Genomic DNA, 21,027 nt, shown 5'->3' on the forward strand with positions numbered 1-21,027 from the left:
TTCCACGTCCCAACAATTCCGTACCACTAAGTATTTCACTTGAAGATGAACCTCTAAGATGTCATTCACCCTCACACATAAGGGACCAACCTCCATAAATTTGTCAAACCAAAGAGAGACCTTTCCTTCCCTCACTTTCCATTGGGAATTCTGAAGTAACAATGGAATACCTTTTAAAACATTATTCCAAGATTGAGAGCCAAGCTGCCCCTCCTGCATCAAAGAAATGTGATTATTTTTTACATACTTAGCACGAAAAAAATTAGCCCAGAGTGAGTCTTGCATCAAGAGTTGCCAGCCGAACTTGAGAAAAATAGCCTGTTGAACCTCACCAAGGTCCCTTACTCCCACCCCTCCTTCACACGGCGCACACATTTTTTTCCAAGCCCTCCAATTCCTTTTCTTTTTCCCCTCCTTTTTGCCCCAAAAGAAAGTGGCAAACATGCTAGTTAATTTCCTCTTAACTGTTTTAGGCATGTGAACCACCGAAAGCAAATGTATAGGCATGTTAGATAGAACGTGCCTCAGGATGATCAAGCGACCACCTTGCGATAACATTAGTAGGTAACCACTTAGACCAGAAAACAACAGACTTATCATAATTAATCTTTTGTCCCGACCAAGCCTCAAACGTACGGAACACCTCCATCAAAGATCTAACCATGCTTTTAAAAGCACTAGAAAAGACCACAATATCATCCAGATACAATAGGTGAGATAGCAATGGGGCACCAGAAGGTAAAGAAAACAATTTAATTTTCCCTTCCCTCACCTTCTTGGAGATAAAGCGAGACAGAACTTCCTGAACCAAGATAAAGAGATAGGGAGATAGAAGATCACCTTGACGAAGACCCCTCTTTGATTTAAAGAAACCTTCATATGTACTATTCATCATGACAGAAAACCAAGGAGTGGCTACACAATTCCAAACAAGTTTGTAGAAGTGATTAGGAATCCCGAATGAACAAAGTAGCAGCATCAGAAAGCTCCAGTCCACTCTATCATATGCCTTACTCATATCCACTTTCATGAGCATATTACCGCCTCTCACCTTCTTATGCAGCAATCTAATAACTTCCTGGGTTAGCGAAATATTCTGAAAAATGATGTTCCCCTTTACAAAGGTACCTTGTTCTGGAGAAATAAGCTTGCCAAGGATAGAAGATAAGCGATTATCCAGTTTAGCAAAAACTTTGTAAATCACATTACAAAGGCTGATCGGTCTAAACTTATCAAAACACATAGGATTTGGCACCTTAGGGATCAACACAATAAAGGAAGAAGTATAGAAGCGAAGCATACTTACACCTTGGAAAAACTCCTTCACTGCAACCATGACATCATGCTTAATGAAATCCCAACAAGCAATGTAAAAGCCGACCCTAATTCGTCAGGGCCAGGGCTAGAATCTGAAGAAAATGAAGCAAGCACCTCTCAGACCTCAGCTTCCGAAGGCTCTTCCAGAAAAGCATCCTAATCACTATCCTCAAAACATGGCTGAATGAGAGATGACAAATCTGGAATTTCACCATTCCCCGACTGACCAAGAAATTCCTCAAAGTGTTGCATTGCCCCTTCATGAACTTGTTCTGGCGAAGAAAGATTGATATCTTCAGAGATCCGCATGGACTCCACAGTCGAGTTCCGATGTCTATGGGTAATAACAACATGAAAAAGTTTAGTGTTGAGATCTCCCTCTTTGATCCACTTTTTCTTAGCCTGTTGATTAAGCCGCACATGTTCCTTCTGCATCCATGACTCAAACTTGGACTTCAACAATCAGAATCTAACTGGTTAGGAAAGCCATTTTGAAGACTTTCCTAAAGAAACTCAATCCGCTCTTCAAGTTTGCGGATACAAATATCAACCCTGCCAAAAGTATTTTTATTCCAAGCACAAAGGACGATTTTCATTTTTTTGATTTTCCCAGCTAGTATAATCAGATTGTTTGCCCCGGAGTCTCCACACAGCAAGCCTCCCGAACCACCCTGAGAAAATCATCATGCAACAACCACATATTCTGGAAACGAAAAGGAGCTAGACCATACCTTTGGATATAAGGCGTCAATCGGAGAAAAATGGGCGAATGTTCTGATGTACTACGGTTGAGAAGCCTGGCTTCAGCACCTCCACATTTGACTGTAAAAACATTATTAACCAGAATACGATCAAGCTTAGCCTAGCAGCGAGCTAGACCTTGTTGCCCATTACACTAAGAAAATTGTTTACCAGCAAGATTCCACTCTATCAGTCCACAATTATCAATGCAATCATTAAATTCACTCATAGCCAAACAAGGTCTTGGGTTCCCACCCCTTCTTTCAGAGTCAACATGAATAATGTTAAAATCTCCCATAACAACACATGGAATACCTGTCCAAGTCATACTACTCAAATGGTCCCACAACTCACAATGCTCAATCATTGAACATTTGGCATAAATAAAAGAAGCCATGATAGCCTCCCCGTTAAGAGAAAACAATCTTGTGAAAGATTTATTAGTCACAGCGACCAAGTCCTTGTCTATCTCCTCTTTCCAACAAAGCCAAATTTTGCCTCCCACTTCCATATTAGAAGCGAACTTGTGATACCCAATCCGAAGCGCCCACTTTTGTATTTTCTCAATCGCCTGAAGAGGTTCAGATGTCGCCAAAATAGAAATATTCATCTTATTAATCAAACTACGTAACCTTCTCTTGGAAGTGCCCAACCCACAGACATTCCAAACTGCAATATTATCAATCATTAACAAAGTTTGTGGGGGAGGGCCTTGGCCCTCTTAGATCTCCTTGGCTCAATAGTTCTTCCTTCATTGTTTGCTCCCTCCCCTCTCAATGAGTCACCAGGGTCTGAATTATAGTCTTTATTCAACCACCGGAACTAGTTCCTCCTCCGATGATGCTTCAAATCTGTTTTGGCAAAAGAGCCCATCAACCCTACCCAGCATCTCTTCCACTTCTTGCTCATGCGTAATATCTTCGACAAGCACCTCATCTTCAATTCTGTTATAAGCCTGACCTTCATACTGTTCATGCGTAATATCTTTCGCTTCCAGTGCATGCCTATTGCCTTCGACGAGCACCTGTGGTACAAGGCCTTCTTTATCTAGACTGTTGCCAATATGTAACACTGGAGGTGATGAATCCCCCTCCCCACTTCCACAAGTTCTCCCCCCATCCAAGCTCTCTAACTGCGTCTGCTGACTTACAATCTCATCATCTTTTCCTTTCTCCACAGTACTAACCCCTGCCTTGCTAGTCTCAACCTTATCCTCATCAACCTTATTTCCTTCCTCATTCAATGGCTCAACCACCGGTTTCTTCCGTCCCACTTCTTTCCAGACTTTGGAATCATCTTTACTTTCACCCCCTTTCCCATGCTTGCCCACATTATTGCTACGGTTAATATGTTGCCCACTTCTACATATCACCTCGATATGGCCTTGTCTAAAACACTTGTTACAATAGAAATCTGGCTTCTCATATATCATCGGCTGCCATATTTGATTCGAATTCCCAACCATCACAGGAAAGCATGCAATCGGATCATCCCTGAGGTCAGTTTCAACGTACAACCTCGCCCCTGTGGCTCGTGTTTTGTAAATAGTCCCATTGTTTGTGCCCAAAAATTTTCCAAACCGTGTAGCAAAACTTTAAAGGCAATCCAGCCGATACATGTGCAGTGGAAGACCTGGTAGAAAATCCATTGGGTGCAATGGAGGGTTCTTTTTTAACATCAAACCCCACCAACCAACTAAAGAGCCTGAATTGGACTCCTGCAACCACCCGACCTTCACGTGCCCATGCATGGAGATAATCTTTCTCATTCGCTAAGTGCAAGAGGACGTGAAAATCATCCATAAAACTGATCATTGGCACCTCACTAAACCCCCATGATTTAATAATTTGTTTCCGCAACACATCGATGAATGGTCTAGTGTTAAGAAATTTTAGGACCAAAGCAAATCGTAAGTCTTCTGCTGCCCTCGCCATCTCAGTGTCTGAAAAAACAAGGCACAATTCACCATTAATTACCTCAGGACTCCAGATTGGGAGTTTAAATTTTGGCAGAGGAACAGGCCACTGAAGCGCCTCCACACACGTTCTACAATCGGATGCCTCTGGATTATTCCCAATCGAACACTCCAGCCCCGCCAGAGGGGGCCCTGCCTGAATATTCTGCTCCATCCCACCAATACTAGAGGCCACCGGAGGGCCACTCATCACCACCCACGAAGGTTATGCGACACACTAAGGAAACCCTAGCAGAGCATGCATACGCTACGTAAGGAAACTTTGAAAATGTATTTGGCTTTCTTTTTCAAAACATTGCAAAAAAAAGTGTTGAATCCCCAGAGCCATTGGTGTGATCATCTGGAATATCAACTTAAGAAGTAAGCCAAGCTGTTGAATCTCCAAAAATACATATATACGTACATGATATATCAACTTTGATACATATAAATAAATACATATACAGGATACATACATACATAAATGTATGTTTGTATGTATATAAGAAGCAAGTCAAGCAAGCTAATTTTTCATACGCTACATAAGAAGCAAGCCAAGCTACCGAATCCCTAGAACCACCGGCTTGATCATCCGGACTATCAACTTTGATTTTTTCTGCTTTCCTTACTTTCCCTATGTAGACACCCCTTTGTAGTGCCATGACCTCGGCGCTGACTTACAACAGTTATATATACGTACAGTAATTAAAGCACATTTTAATTAAATACTAATATCTTAAAAATGTATATTACTTAAATCGAGTAATAAATGTGGTATTTAATTTGGTAAAATACCTTCTTCTGGGTCTGGTGATGTTGACCCACAATTCATGGCAAATGAACCAATTGGGAAGTCAATAATGGATGAAGATGGCACACGAGTTGATTTGTGTTTGGGAGTCTATTTGAAACTATAATAAATTATTATTCTAAAAAATGTTATGGATATTTATAATAATGATACTTACACAAATATTAATTTAATTCACTATCAGTTTTGCTGGACCAGTCACCCTCATCCTCACTAGTCACTTCAGTTGATTCATATTCTTTTGACATTCTACCCTTAATTACTTCTGGTTGAACATCTTCTTTACGCAATGGGACCATGTCATATTGAGCTTAAATCAACAAATAGATTGATGCTTGATTCATTTTCTTGATATGCTGCTTCATATATTGGACTATTAGATTCTTCATGTTGTTCGTCTGCCTCTAGAATGTAATCATATACATTTTCTGGTGCAAACTTCTCCACTACTCGCCATGGGTTCTCATACCCAAGATCATCTAAATAAAGAACTTGATTCGCTTGGCAAGCAAAAATGAAAGGATCGTCCTCATACCATGTGTGAGATGTATTGACACTCACAAAATATTCATCACTACGCACTCCCAACCTAGGATTTGAGACATCTTACTAATTACATTTAAACAACCAGACCATATATCCCCCCATGTACTTTAATGCTATGATATCTTCTACAACTCCATAAAAGTCAATGATATTTTCCCCATAGCTTTTTTCGACTACAACCCCACAATTTTGAGTTTTTCTATATCGTTGTCTGTCAGTCGTGTGAAATCTATATCCACGCACCAAATATCCTGAGTATTGGATGGCCCGCCTAGACGGACCAAGTACTAGAGGATACAATTCTGGTGAGTTTCTTCTAAATTTTTACCATATTTCGATACAACCTACATCAATAAATATTATTTAAGTTATATCAATGTTAGATAGAAAAATGTGGAGTTTAGTGGTATGAAGTTCGTAGATAATAAGATATTTTACAGTAATATCATATGTTCAAACCACGAGGTGAATTCTTCTTCGTGCTTCTTTTTTACGTCAGTTATACCATCCAGGCGAAGTAGCTGTATATGTTCAGTGAGCATGTTCAAGTTAACTATTAATTTGTATCAAGTTATATTATATTATATTCCATGAACTTAGATTTATATTGATATGGAGATTCATCACTAATCTCAAGTAATGGTCAATTTTTGCGCAGTTATTCAAGACATATCATCGAGCTCTATCAAACTCTCATTCATATAGGTCATAGCTCCTTTATCCGCCTATGGGATATACGGTTTGGGAAAACACGAAAAATGATGATGAGACTTTCTTTTGTCCACCTTTATAATTTCGGTTTGGTTTCGTAAATCTATTATCAACTCCACGGAAATACATTGAGCAAAATGTATGGAATTCATTATCAATGTATGACTCTGCAATCGAACCTTTCTGACGAGCCTTATTCCCCATAGATCGCTTAAGGTTTCCCAAAAATCATTCAATAGGATACATCCATCTATACTGAACTGGCCCAACGACTAAAACCTCACGAAGGTGCACAACTAAAAGAACCATTACATCAAAGAATAAAGGTAGGTACAAACTGTCAAATTTGCACAATATCACTGCGATGTTAGGTTCCATTTTTACTAATGCATCAACTTTCAACGTTCTACTGGAAATGTCTTTAAAAAATCTCCCTAATTCTGTAAGAGTTGTACGAACATTTCGGATAAGCTTTCCATGCACACCAACTGGCAACAAATGATGCAGAAATACATGATAGTCGTGACTTTTAAGACCAATTATCTTCCAATCATGAATTTGCACACATCTTGACATGTTCGAAGCATAGCCATCGGGTAATTTGATTGTCATGAACCAGTTACAAAATTTCTTTCTCTCATCATTTGAAAGTGTATACTATCCAAGGGGTATATAAGCTGACGACCCATTATCTTGAAAATGCAGCTTTGGTCTTATTTCCAACTCCTTTAAATCTTTACGAGAGTTAGCTGTATTTTTTGTCTTCCCTTCTATTGACATCGGAGTGCCCAATATGTTCTCGCATATATTTTTTTCAATGTGCATAACATCTAGATTGTGGCGCAGTGTCAAGGTAGACCAGTATGGCAACCTAAAGAATTTTTTTTTTATCCAATTCAACTCCACTGCTTGTCGTTTCCTCTTTCGAGCTCTTTCATCCTTCTCAAACCTGTTTTCTGAAAGATCTCTCAACTGCGCAATAATATCAATCTCAGACAACTCCCGCGGTAATGATCTGCACCCAAGCCTTCCGCCAAACATCGCTCTATTTGAACGCCATCTATGATCATGTGGTAAATATTGATGGTGTCCCATGAAACATTAGTTCTTACAATTTGTCAACCATTGAGACTGTGTATCTTTATTACAAATAAGACAATCATTTTACCTTTTGTGATCCACTCAGACAAGTTTTTGTATACTGAAAAATCATTTATTGTCTACAGTACTGCAGCATGCATCTTGAACTCCCGCGACGAGGTCGCATCAGTACTGACACCCTGATCCTACAACTCTTTCAACTCTGCAATCAGTGGCTACATATATACATCTATTTTGTTTCCTGGTGACCTTAGCCCTAGTATCAGTAGAGTCATCATAAAATACGGATCCTTCATGCACTTAGAAGATTATATGGAATTAAGATGACAGGCCAAATACTATGAGAAGTGCTCATGTTGCCAAATGGATTGAAATCATCTGTTGCTAAACCAAGACGTACATTGTAAGATTTTTCGGCAAACCATGGGTACTTGACATCAAATTTCTTCCATTGCAAAGAATTTGCAGGATGCGAGAGGAAGTTTTCATTTTGGACTTTTTCTATATGATTCTAAGACATATCTTTTGCAGTCAATCGTGAAGTAAACAATTTTTGAAGTCGAGGAATTAAAGGAAAATGTCTTAACACTTTTTGAGGTACATTACGGTTATCGGATGTTCATCTTGACTCATGACACACTGGACATGAATCAAATTGTGCATATTGCTGCCAGCCTGTCAGAAGAGAACACAATCATTCTTACATGCATAAATGATATTATAATCAAATTTTAGCCCTCGCTTCAATTGTTTCGTTTCATAAAAACTACGAGGTACCACATTATCCTATGGGAGAGCCTCTATAACAAAATTCACCTCTTGTGCATACTCCTTATAATTTAGACCAAGTCTATCTCCCAACAGCATCTAACTCTTATCAATTGTATTTCTGTTCGAAGTCGATTGTCTCTCAAAGGTCTTTTCATATTCACTGCTTCTATTTTGATAAGGTAGTTGGTTCTATACTATTCGAGAGACTATCATTTATATCGCATATATACTCAATCCAAAACTCTCATGTTAGTCGAAATTTCGAGAACATTTTCCTACAATTCTCCAATTATGCTAGTCACGAAAAGTCCTCGACCCTATCCATGGGCTGAACAACTTATAAACCACACACCCGAAGAATGTAAGGAAATTCTGAACCAAAATTTTTAAAACTAACACAAGAATTTAGACTGAATATATCTGTCATATAGATGATATAACATTAAACTATCCAAATATTCTTTACGAGAATGTTTGGCCACAACTCTCAAAAGGGTCTAAAGTTCACTCACATATGAAAATAATACTAACATTCTAGTCTTGACTCATGACATATTCGACATGAATCAAACTAGTAAACCAAGCCACTAGTTTATATAAAACATAAAAGTAGAGAAATCTTATTTTAATTTGGGTATTTTATGGAAATATCCAAATCTTATTTTAATTTGGTATTTTATGGAAATAATTCATATTATTTGAATTTGGACATTTTATGCAAATTATTCATACTATTTGAGTTAAAACTAATAGGCACTTCAATGTATTTAGTTAGGGCATTTTATGCAAATAATTGTGCTTTTTTTAATAGGTTATTGGTTTTTTAGTTTATATTATTTTAATTAGGACAAGTTAACGGTTTATATTTTAATTTGATATTTTATGGAAATAATTCATATTATTTGAATTTGGACATTTTATGCAAATTATTCATATTATTTTAATTTTTGTATTTTATGATAATAATTCATATTATGGCAATTTGGGTATTTATTATTAATTTCACAACTATCAATATCACAAATTAACCAATATATATCACAAACAAATAATATAACTAACACTATCACAAATCACCATATTATTCATCTCCAAATTACAATAACATACTAACAACATTAACAATATTACACTAAATAATTAACAAATCACACATTAATAACATATCAAACTTTCTTAATAACATATCACACATTAATAACAATTCAAACTTTCTTATTCATCCCTAGATTACATTAATCCTAATTTTCACAAATAGTCCCTAAAACTAAAAAAACATCAATCATCAAATACTTAATTCTAACTATTTTCACAATGCAAACAATATATATAAATACATCAATACCCAAATACTTTACACTAATTTTTATCCAAATTCATCAATACCTAAATACTATATTATTCGTCCCAAAATGGTTAATAAAGCTTACATAAAATTTGTGCAATCCAATAAACGATATGAATCACCAATACTTACATGTACATAAATCTTTATGAGAAAAACCATAAATCAAATCCAATAAACAACTACATATAAATTCGGAAAAAAAAAATTACAAAAAATAATCCTTACCTCAACTACAAAGCAACTCCGCTCTCTCTCTTGAACCACTCCTCTCTCTCTAGAACGTCTCCTCTCAATCTAAGGTCACTTCCCTCTCTCTCTGTGCAGTACTCCCCGACCAAATGAAGGAAATGAGGAGCGATTTGCATGAACTATGACAGAAAGTATAGGTTTTCAAGTCTATAATGTACAAATACCCGTTCAAATGCAAAAATTTCACAATGCCGCCTAAATTCCATGGGTTTTAATTCAACCTTTTACCATTCGAACGAATATCACAAGCGTTCGAACGGGAAATTAAGAATATTCCCGGCATATTCCTTTAATGAAGAAAGATAATGAATTCACTATTAATTCTGTATGCCACATGCCCGTTCGAATGGATGTATATTTCTTGGATTTGGCGTCAAATTTTCCTCCAAACACATTCTATGAGGAAATTGTTCAAACAAATTCTAATGCACTACACTAACTGTTCGAACAACATACTGGTTCATTCAAACAAGAACCTTATCCGTTTGAACATATATATTATACTATATAATATATATAATACTAATATACTATATATATACACTATATATATAATATATTATTATATGTACTATTATATCCTATATAAATACTATATTATACTTAATGTATATACTGACACTATATTAATATAGTCCATTAAACAAGTTCTCACTTTGGAACAACTAACATAGTCTTCTATATATATATATATATATATATATATATATATATATATATATACCATACATATATATATTATTATGTATACTATTATATCCTATATATACTAATATAATACTAATATATATACTATTATATATACTATATAATATTCATATTAGTTTATATGTATAATATACAATATTCACCATATACTAGTATATATAATATATTATACACCATATACTATATATAATATTCATATTAGTATTATATGTACAATATAAATATTACCCCGTTTGAACTACAATCTTGTATGTTCGAATGCTCCATTTTCAGTTTGAATGAAACTGTTCAATACAAATACCCATTAAATTCTATTGAACAGTAGAAACTCCTCACTTTCAACCCAGTTTGAACTCTGCCCTCTGTCGCTCGCCGTTGTCGCCAACAACTTCGCCGTTGAAAGCCCTATCTTCTAAGAGGTATGCCCTTAATCCCATACTACTAAGCAATTTTTTAGAACAAACATTATTGAGTTCTGTGAAGGGGGTCGGATTTTGAATCAATCGGACCCCATTTTGGTGTTTTCCGGCCGCCGCACGTGGATCTTAATCAGTAGAAATGATGGGGCTTCACTCTTTAATCCTTTCTACCAATTTAAACCAAGGATTCTCAAGATTCATGTGGTTTTCACGTTTGGCGCTGAGTTTACTCAGCAATGGTTGTTTCGCAAGTTTGCATTCGAACGCCTTTAAGGTCGTTCGAACGCATAATTGCCAAACTGTAATTGTAGTGTTCGAATATGATAGTACCCGTTCGAACACTTATGATTTACATTGAGAATCGTTTGAACGGATATAATTTCTGTTCGAACTTATATGTCCTTTTGGCCAAACAGTCAAGATTTAGTACTGTTGGGCAAAAATATTTTCGTTCGAACATATGGTTTTGGTTCGAACGTATAATTTTCTTGTTCGAATGAGACTCTACACCATTCGAATAGATGTGTGTTTAGTTCGAACGTAGTGGTTAGCTTTCATATTGTAATTATGGTTAGTTCGAACATAATATTTTCTGTTCGACCGGGTTGTTTCTATTCAATTCAAACACCCAAAGAATATAATATAATTACAATTTTATTAATATTTTATTTATATTCGTTGTGGTTTTATGATCAATAGTGAACTAATGACAACTACTGGAAGAAAATGTGGGAGACATGCCAGCCAACCTAGCGAACAAGCTAGTGCTTAGCTGCAGAGACTGATATTGGTCGAGCGGGAGATCATTGTAGATGACTTCCGCAATATTGCATGGGATGGACAGAGTATATACTCCATTATCACTGACCGGGGATGGGCACTGATCTGTCAATAGAGGGATGCTGCCTATCAGGACATGATCGGTGAGTTATACCGTATCATGGGTGAGATGGAGGCTGATGTGGAGACCTTCACCTTTACTGTTCGGGGAGTGAGTATTACTATCTCACCCTCTGTTATTTTTTATTTTATTAGTATTCCACGTGTGATTGGTGCATACCCTGCATCGGCTGCACCGCCTGTGTAGAATGCAAGGACAGATGGTGAGGGTGATAGTGAGGATGAGGCTCCAGCAGATGACGGTCTCACTGACGATGAGGTTTATCAGATGATGCTGGTCGCTTCAGCTCATTCATATGATGGTTGCAAGGTCATCAGGCAGGTAGAATGTACAATATTTTTTAGAATGCTAAATTTAATTTTTTCCACTAACATCGATCCGAAGAAACACAAGACATATTTCGACATCGAGCGAGCTAGATTTATGTTACAAATAACTCAAGGAGAGCTAATTGATCTGCTATTATATTTCTTTCTCTGCATTCGATATGAGTCACGTTATTCTAGTGGAAGTAGTCTACCATTTACAAATGACTGAGAGGAGGCAGCCACAGAGTAGTACTAGGATGATCTCTAACCTCATAGTCTGATTAAGGGTTAATGTGCAAATGACTGAAAGGAGGAAGCGCAGATTGGGCCCATTAACAAAATGACATTTAGCAGAAGCGAGGGCCACTTGCAGAAGACTTGAGCTAATATTCCAGTATCATAAGATAGTGGCACGACGAGTGATCTAGATTCAACTTCTGCCAGTGTTAAGAGACAGCCTGCTGAGGCTATTTTGGATGAGGTACAATCTCTGCTCGAGGAGCATCGCCGACTTTTGATCAAGGAGATCGTTGAGCCCATCATGGAGAAGTTTCAGGAGATGGAGGGACGCATATCTTCCTTACAGGAGGATTTTGAGCTACTTACCAAATAGATAGTTTTAGTTTTTATTTCACTTTTTTATGTTGTATCGAACATTATATTTTTGGGATGTAATTAGTGTATGATTTTTATTTTTAGTATTTGCTAGCTTGTTTGTTGTCAATTTTTTTCTCATTCTATAAAGTAATATTTATTTAACTAAAAATCTTATTAACATAAAAGAACTCATTAAAATATTTTAAAATTAATTACATAAAATTAATTTATGAATATGAAATATTTTAATATACCATAAATAATACTATGTAATATATCTATATTTTTTATATTTTGAAAATGATAACTAATAAATTAAAAAAAATATTTATTTTTAAGGTATTTTGGATGTCTTTCAATAAATTATTATAACTAAACAATCCCGTTTGAATGCTTCTTTAAGCATTCAAACTAAGTTCATACTGTTCAAACTGAACACTTTTGTTCGAACAATATTGAATCAAATCCTCGCCAATTTTTTATAATTTTCCACCAAACAAGTTGTTCGAATGAATAAATGTGGTGCTCGAATTAGTTCGAACTATCTTGCAACCATCCCACCAAATTTCCCTACCAAAAAATGCGCATTCAAACATAAAATTTCAGCTTGAACGGTTTTGAACTTCCCCCAACAAAATTATATGTACTTTCCTGCCAAGATTATTATTCGAATGGAGACTAAACCATTTGAATAGATGTTAACTCTCTGTTCGAACATATGTTTACCCGTTCGTACGTATTTCTATTTTTGAGACGCTATATTTCGTCATAGAAGATCTATCTATTCGAACACTTGGAGAACCACATCCATGCTTGGAGACGAAATTTAAATTTTGTTCCAAATAAGTACTTTTAGGGACGAAATTAAATTCGTCCATAATAAATTTCGTCTCCAAAAATTAAATTTGTTGTAGTGAGTACTACAGCCACAAAAAGATTATACGAAAATAAACCAAAAAATTTACATAACTTAATTATATGATATGTTAGATCTAATTTACAAGAAAAGTACCTTTACATGCAATCTAACATACCCCATCGAGCCACATTAATTTATAAATTTACTTTTGTGGAATCTGTTTATGGCTAAAACATTTCTCCATTACAAATGAAGTCACAGCCGCAGCAGCCAGTGCTACTCTGATTCACACAAATATATGTGTTCAGAACGTGTTCCACACACCTCCAACCACGCGTAGGACATGCAACAAAGACGAGGGCAGCAGTGTCTACCCAGCGAACCTCCGAAGCTTAAGTTAGAAAGGTGATTGCAATCTGTGTATATGAATGAATCTTATACATTACCTTTGGGTGTTATTTATAAGCACATGAATTCGGTGATAAGTACAAGGAACAAACTAACTACCGAGTTGATCCAATTTACTATCTCAAACAAGCCGATAAGATATATAACCTTCCTAAAGAGGTGAAGGTGTTATCTACTTATCACATTATCCTTTACGCGTCTGCTGGCTAGATACTTGGCCATGCAGCCCTGCTTGATGATTGGGCCTGATTCGTGAGGCCTCAAGCTTGGGCCTTCCGACGTACGGGCTAGCTTATCTCCTTTAGGACCTGAATTATCCTTCTAATATGGGTCCTATTGATTGAGGCAGATCGATCAGTAATGAAAAGTGGAATGCATGCATTTTTTCATATGCGTCTCAGTAGTACTCCAAGTATTACTACTGCTGCAATGTTATTTGAAAATGAAAAAACATTTTCATTGATTTTAACCCAGTCCTACGTACACAGAATATGTGACACTGATATATATATATATATATATATATATATATATATATATATAAAACATATTGAAGTTGAAGTAACTAGGTCATAAGGATCGATCTCAACATTTTAATTCCATGTTGGCTTTGAGGTTCAAAAGAGGGACATGAAAGGCTAGACGTACGAGTCGTGCGCGCGCGCGTGTATGTGTATATATATATATATATATAGGTCATCAGGGGGTCAAAATTTTCTGCAAAATTAAAGACAAAGCATGCTCAGCAGGAGCCACGATGCACAGCGCATGCTAGACAGGCGATGGGCCCACCATGAGCGAGCTGCTAGCTGCGCCCATGCATGCTGACCACGATCAATCTAATCCAATCAATCAAGCTATTATATATAGAGTGAAAGTTTTCTAAGTCATAATTCTAAAAATATTCATTCATTCAAAGCTCCATTTCTTGATCTGCATGCTTTTTGTAAGTACGTAGCTCCATCGAAGAAATTAACCATAATATTAATCAACTTTCGTCATGTCATCGTTTTATTGATGTGATGCTTTAAAAAATCTTGTATGCATGACATGAGCTTGATATAATGTATATAGTCAAGATCATCAAAGACATTAGATATTGGGCCAACTGATCGGGATCGAATATGGTACAAAAGGTTAGTAATAGTAGTGAAAGTACATTTTCCATTCTCATCACCTTTTTTAAAATACTTCCAATTGTTTTTTTTTTTTCAATAAACTTCCATTGAAATTAAAAGAGAGAATACAAGAATTGAGAGTAAGAGACCCTGATAAAAACTCCTTAATTTACATAAATTATATTGCATACAACAGAAAAATAATAAAATGGATAATGAGCCTAATATTAATTGGACTTGAGCCCTTATTCCTTAGCTGAGACTGCTATAATAGTGGTTATAATAGTGGTTATAAAATCTAACTGGTGGAGTTTTCAAATACGATGGCGATTTGCGTCCACGAAAGAGGCATTGCAACCATATGTTCTAGAGTTGTTGATGAAGATCTTTACATCTATATAGATTCTCGATTAGGAAAAATTGAAACATAACTTCTTTTTTTTTTTTTTATAAGAAATACTTCATTTTATCCATAAAGGAAGTTACAGCTGTGACTAATCAATATAGAGAAAAATTACGAATAGAAGCCAAACTACACATCTGTTGCATGCCTCTCCACACACAAATTTCTTTGCAACGAACATTTTCTCAACTTCGAAACTCTCATTAGAGAGTATATTCAGTCTCTGTATAAATTAATAGAGATAAAAAACCAACCCCCACCTCCAAAGGAGGCAAGGGTATCCAAATCGGTTTCCAAACCCCATCCGCCAAAGGAGGAGGAGGAGATAACACCCCATCCTCCAAAAGAGGAGGGTTCCCTTGCTATAGACATAAGTCCAATAGCCTATTCCTTTATTAATCAACACAAATAGAGAAACACAAACACTAAGAAAACACTGTAAAAATGGAGAAAACACAGTACAAAGAGGCTGCAGGAGCGCATGCAAGATAAGCGCCAGTCGAGGAAGAAACTGGGTAGACGATTGTAGAGGAGCCGGACGTGCTGGATCCAGCGGCGTCGCGTGTGGCGCTAAGAAAAGAAACTGCACGGAGGCGCGTGGCGGCCACGTGCAAACTTCAAATTGCGGGTGAAGGATACGTGCCGCTCCTTTGAGCGCCGCGTTCGGTAGGTTGATAGATCGGCAGCCTTTGAATCCCCTGTGGGGCGCATGGTGTCCTCCGACCACCAGAAAGTCTTCAAACGGCACTCCTCTCCTATTTGGCCTATAAAACCAAAAAAATAACAAAATAACAAAAAACAGAGAAATGATTAGGCTGAGAGGAAGGAGAAGGAAAGAGGGAAGGGGAGGAGCCGAAGCTCCCAACCTCCTGATCGATTTTTCCTGGTGAGTTTTCTAGAGAGAAAAGTTAGTTTTCTAGAGGAAGCAAATGGATACGAGACAAGCTGCTTTTTTTTTTTTTTGAAACATAATTGGATAGCTAGAACTGGATGGTCTGAATCGCTCCTGGCATTTTGAAGGAATGTGCGACAGAGTCGGCGTTTGAGCTACACATGCTGGTAGGGACGGGGCAAAGGGTTCGATATTGAAGTGTCCAGAGGTGGGAAATCCAACTGTGCCACACGTGTGGTAGAAGGATATCGAAAAACACGTAGGCATGTTAAAATGTTTTATGGCTTGGGCGGCACGTGCGAGTCACGCAACGGTTGTTTGGTGGCTGCGTCACTAGAGTTTTGAAGATTGGTGGCTGGTGAGCACAATGTTGGGGCGCGTGTGGCAATCCATAGGCTAGAATGCGACGGGTTGGAGATTTCCGATCTAAAAGGAAACCGGAGACTAACCAGAGAAAACTAATTGGAAAAGCTACGTTCTATGTAGTGGTTTACGGTGAAGGTGGGTTAAAGCGCTCTATTTCTCTCGGGCTCTTTCTCTCAATAAAAGCCTCTCACAAGGATTAAGACTTTAATTGCCTTCCTATTGGTTTCTAGATCTTGCCTATTTAATTTCCAACAAAAAGGCGCGCGGTATTCGGGGTACTGCTGGACCGATCTACTTTTATACAAAGCAAGGGAATATATGTGTAGTGCGTACTTCCCAACTTCTTTTTAGCATCGGAGCTGCGCGCTTTCGTGTTGATCACTCCAAGTCTCCAATCCTATTTCATTCTAGCCAATTTTGAGCGAATCCTTCAACTAGGGCATGTATACGGCATATCTTCGATGTATATCATGAGCTTAAGCTCATTATATATATATATATATGGAAGGCTTCAAAGGACGAAGGCCGCAGGAAGTAATATAATTTTATCTCTTTTTTCTTCTTGGGAATGAATGATCGATGAATCTCTGTCATGCAACGCATGTTTTTCTTTGTTTCTTTTTAATTTCTTGGTGGAGGAGGAAAATCATTTTTATTAGATTAATTCATGCAACATGCTTGTCACGAGGAAGTCTACCTAATTTAAGTCTTTTTCTCGCTGCATCTTCTCTTTTACTATCCACTATTTACTTTTGGCAGGTTCACTCATTATTTGTGTACCAATTTTGACGCTGATTAGAGAGAGAGAGAGAGAGAGAGAGAGACAGATGCATGCCTTGGTTCACAAACATATTTTACAAGAATCTCTCTCTCTCTCCACTCTCTCCAAGGTCCATCAACCTGACCTCATACACTTATAACACCAAAAATAGAAATATCTTCATCTCATGCACCCATTCTTCATTTTTCAAATATGCATATCCCAATGTCACAAACGTCTGAGCTTGAATCCAAGAACCCATTCAACTTCCTTCTTCGTCCCTACTACTCTGCAACAACAGTAATGACATGTCAGAGTCATGATCTGCGCCAAAGCTCGATTCTGCATCACCCTCAAACCTTTCTTCTTGACTCAATTGAGAAGCAACAAACTTGTCAAGGGCCCTCCAGTCCGTCACTTTCTTGGTGTTGTTGCACCCTCTACTAACTTGCTGATCTTCTTCTTCATTGTTTTCTGACACGAGAGATATTGAGCTTGGCCTCTTTATTAGTGGTAGAGATGGGCTCTGTAACTGAGGAAGCTGAACAAACTTATCATGAGACTGCATGAAACATAAGTTATCCGCCTCTATCTCTTGCTTACACAGGAAACTCTGAGCTAGAAAACTTTGGGGTGGCCTTGAGATGAAATCAGTTGAATCCACGACTGAGCTAATCCCACTCGGTTCGTCATAGAAATAGCTTGTGTCCCACCCTTCAATGGCGCCCTTAGTTTGGGTAATGGTTCGCTTCTTGAACGCTCTGCATACCACCCATCCTTCTTCCTGCAAAAACCACAGTATTTTGAAAGGAATTCGAATGCTGTTTGTTATGGGTTTTCTTTTCATTTTGTTGAGTTTCATTGTACGTGTTTGGTAAGGAGAAGTAGTGGATGCAGTTAAAGGTGATGAAACAAGAGGTGATGATTTTGGAGTTTTCTTTTAACAAATTAAATGTATGAGGAGAACCCCCATACGCAGAGAAGGATCAGTTGAATAAAGCAATACATGCGTTTGGTAATATTAACTTTTGACTTTGAGTAATTGGTGGAAGTCATTTTCAGAGAAACCTTATGCGGTAAAATGCACATATATAGTAGGGTTGATCTCTGCAATGAAAAGCAAAAGTGATGACTCAGGACTTTGAATAATGAGGTCGTAGAAAATCAGTAAAAAAAAAAAAAAAAAAAAAAAGGAAAAAAAAAAAAAAAAACAAAACACTACAAGTTAAACGAGGTCTTACGAAGATTTTAGGCATTTAGGAAGAAGCTGAGAAAGAACTATTATTACCAAAACCACAGAACTTCAAAGCATGAACTATAATTTGTAATGGCGCGGCGAGAAAACAAGGAAAATAAGGGAATCAATTAAACTGGTAGTAATAGATCATTCCAAATAATTGTGATCTATCCAATCAGAGAAAGAGAATATATATAGGTCAAGACTGGATCGAAGAGATAGAAAGAGAGGTCAATATATAACAGCATGTAGGGATGATGCATGCTTACCTGTGGAGGTCCATTTTCGTCAGATTCAAGCCTATATTCATGCATGATCCAGTCAGATTTCTGGCCATTTGGTGCCCGCCCCTTGTAGAAGACGAGGGTTTTTCTCATTCCAATCAGTTTTGCCTTGTCATACACAGCTTTGTCTCTGCCTGTCGCTTTCCAAAACCCAGCCATGGTTGCTCTGTTAGTCCTAGTTCCCGTCGGATACTTCTTATCCTTGTGGCTGAAGAAGTACCACTCATTTTGCTCTTCATAACCGATCCGACATCTCTCTGCGATCCATTGTCATTCAGATCGATCGACTCAAACACACACACACGCACACAAACACAAAAGCTAGCTACAGCTTTCATAATATACTAATTTATATGATATGCATGCATAAACTTGAAAATGGGTGTTTGATGCAGTACGATCGGACGGAACTAAAAGCAGAAAACGGATCGTTATCCAAATGTTTAGGATTGGAAATTACAGTCAAAACATATTTTACTCATCAAAAAGATTTTATATGCATGCAGAATATGTCCCTGATCTACTGGATCCACTTAGGATCAGAAACGTATCTATACCATCTGCTTCATGATGAACCCTAATTATAAGTTGGATCCAGACGCAATATTAATTACTGAGCTCAAACCACCATATACCAACTTGTAGATGCATCTAGAAGTTGGTATATACCTGAAACCCTAACACTAAATATTGAACGAAGGAAAGGAATAGAACATGCTACATATGCTCATACCTTGGAGATCCCATGGTTCGATCCTATACAGATCGATATCTCTGATAACGTCAAGATCGATCTTTTGCGATGCAATCTTCTTCCTCAGGTAATACCCAACAAGCTCTTCATCTGTTGGATGGAACCGGAAACCCGGTGGGACAGAAGACTCCATCGTCGTCTCCATCATATCCGTCAATGGAAGTACTGCATCAAATTCACCACCACCACCCTTTAATTACTTCATCATAACGAATGTGAAGTTATAAAGAGAGAGGAGAGAAACAAAAGAAGCAGGCCAGCAAAAGAAAAGTTCATAAAAAAGGGCAAAGGTCGACTAATTGTGAAAAGAAAGAGAAATATAAAAAGAAATAGTAATAATAATAATCATATTGAACCCTCGAAACAAAAAAGGTGACAGGTATTATCGGAGATAATCATCAACTCATTTGGTGGTGACTGGTGAGCAACACCCACCATATAATTTCTGATAGGACATAAACGCGTGTTATAAACAAAACCCATGATTTCAGAAACAATGATTTAATTTCCTTGGGGTACCAAAAAGAAAGAGGCAGAGGGTGAAAAGGAAAGGAAAACCAAATCATGAGTTTGATAAGAATCGAGAGAATGAAGTTGGAGCTTAATTCTAAGCCTGCTCCTCTATGTGCAGCTAGGGTCTGTAATGAACGGGCAAGTAGAGGTTTGTGCTAATGATGTTGTCTTGTGTTGGTGAATGGTAGGAATGATGCATCAAGAACGGGGTTCCCATTAAAATATAAAAAATTCTTCGCATTTTTTATTATTCACTACTCAATACTTCACATTTTATAAAAAATATTCGTACAGTTTATGAAAAAATTATAAGAGTAGAATGTGAAAATAAATAGCAACTAATGCATTACATTCATCTTAAAATATATATTCATTAAGAATTCTTTCATTAATTAATTAGATAGATATACTAACATACGAGACAAAACTTAAAAAATGACAGTAGTAATGAATCAAAACATACAAATTAAAATATGATTTTAAGAAAATATTGCTACTAAAATTGAACGTCACGAAAATCAAGAAAAAACCAGGTACCCATTTCGAGTTCGGCATTTTGACGGCCTTTTGGGTTTAAAAAAGTTTGATTTCTGAACGGAAAGAGTGGATGACGTTATCACAAGTTAGCACGCGTTTCTCGAAAGAGAAAAGGGTTGGGATTGGGAATTAAGCAAAAAGAGAGGCTCCCTTCCATTGGATCAAGCCTGTTGCAAAGTGCCATAGATGATAAAAAAGAAGAAAAGGTAGCACTCTTTTAGGCCATTAATTCAGTCTCTGTCTCAAGCTGAAACGGGGTTCTGACCCCTTTGTCTCTCTGTCGAGAATTTTCATGGCACTTTCTGATCTCTTTCTTCGATACACTGCGAGAAAATGCTGACACAAAAGAAGAAGCTGTACATATGGGTGTGCCCTCTTTTTGAACTGATCATGATCACTTTTGAATCAGTGTTC

The 21,027-nt window shown here is 37.1% G+C and overlaps 2 protein-coding genes across 2 annotated transcripts; both read right to left on the bottom strand.

Moving 5' to 3' along the window:
• Positions 1–1,473: 1,473 nt before the first annotated feature.
• Positions 1,474–2,668, bottom strand: LOC121262113. The gene is made up of 3 exons (XM_041164529.1): positions 2,230–2,668; positions 2,049–2,139; positions 1,474–1,651 (listed from the first exon to the last, which is right to left on the bottom strand). Exons 1-3 carry the CDS (start codon positions 2,666–2,668, stop codon positions 1,474–1,476), a joined length of 708 nt encoding a protein of 235 aa, XP_041020463.1.
• Positions 2,669–17,283: 14,615 nt separating this feature from the next.
• LOC121262499 (NAC domain-containing protein 37-like) lies at positions 17,284–20,244 on the bottom strand. The gene is made up of 3 exons (XM_041164991.1): positions 19,543–20,244; positions 18,795–19,066; positions 17,284–18,072 (listed from the first exon to the last, which is right to left on the bottom strand). Exons 1-3 carry the CDS (start codon positions 19,709–19,711, stop codon positions 17,551–17,553), a joined length of 963 nt encoding a protein of 320 aa, XP_041020925.1. The 5' UTR covers positions 19,712–20,244; the 3' UTR covers positions 17,284–17,550.
• Between the last annotated feature and the right edge of the window lie 783 nt (positions 20,245–21,027).

Source organism: Juglans microcarpa x Juglans regia, chromosome 4S, assembly GCF_004785595.1.
Source record: "Juglans microcarpa x Juglans regia isolate MS1-56 chromosome 4S, Jm3101_v1.0, whole genome shotgun sequence".
Classification (NCBI taxonomy): Eukaryota; Viridiplantae; Streptophyta; class Magnoliopsida; order Fagales; family Juglandaceae; genus Juglans; species Juglans microcarpa x Juglans regia.

What these genes read in the sequence shown, in the direction of transcription:
- LOC121262499 (XM_041164991.1), bottom strand. Translation starts at nt 19,711, where the DNA reads ATGATGGAGACGACGATGGAGTCTTCTGTCCCACCGGGTTTCCGGTTC. An exon ending in CGAACCATGGGATCTCCAAG is followed by an intron (nt 19,067 to 19,542) that starts GTATGAGCATAT and finishes AATGGATCGCAG; the next exon opens with AGAGATGTCGGATCGGTTAT. An exon ending in ACGAAAATGGACCTCCACAG is followed by an intron (nt 18,073 to 18,794) that starts GTAAGCATGCAT and finishes TGGTTTTTGCAG; the next exon opens with GAAGAAGGATGGGTGGTATG.
- LOC121262113 (XM_041164529.1), bottom strand. Translation starts at nt 2,668, where the DNA reads ATGAATATTTCTATTTTGGCGACATCTGAACCTCTTCAGGCGATTGAG. An exon ending in GATAGAGTGGAATCTTGCTG is followed by an intron (nt 2,140 to 2,229) that starts GTAAACAATTTT and finishes ATGTTTTTACAG; the next exon opens with TCAAATGTGGAGGTGCTGAA. An exon ending in TTGACGCCTTATATCCAAAG is followed by an intron (nt 1,652 to 2,048) that starts GTATGGTCTAGC and finishes TATTACCCATAG; the next exon opens with ACATCGGAACTCGACTGTGG.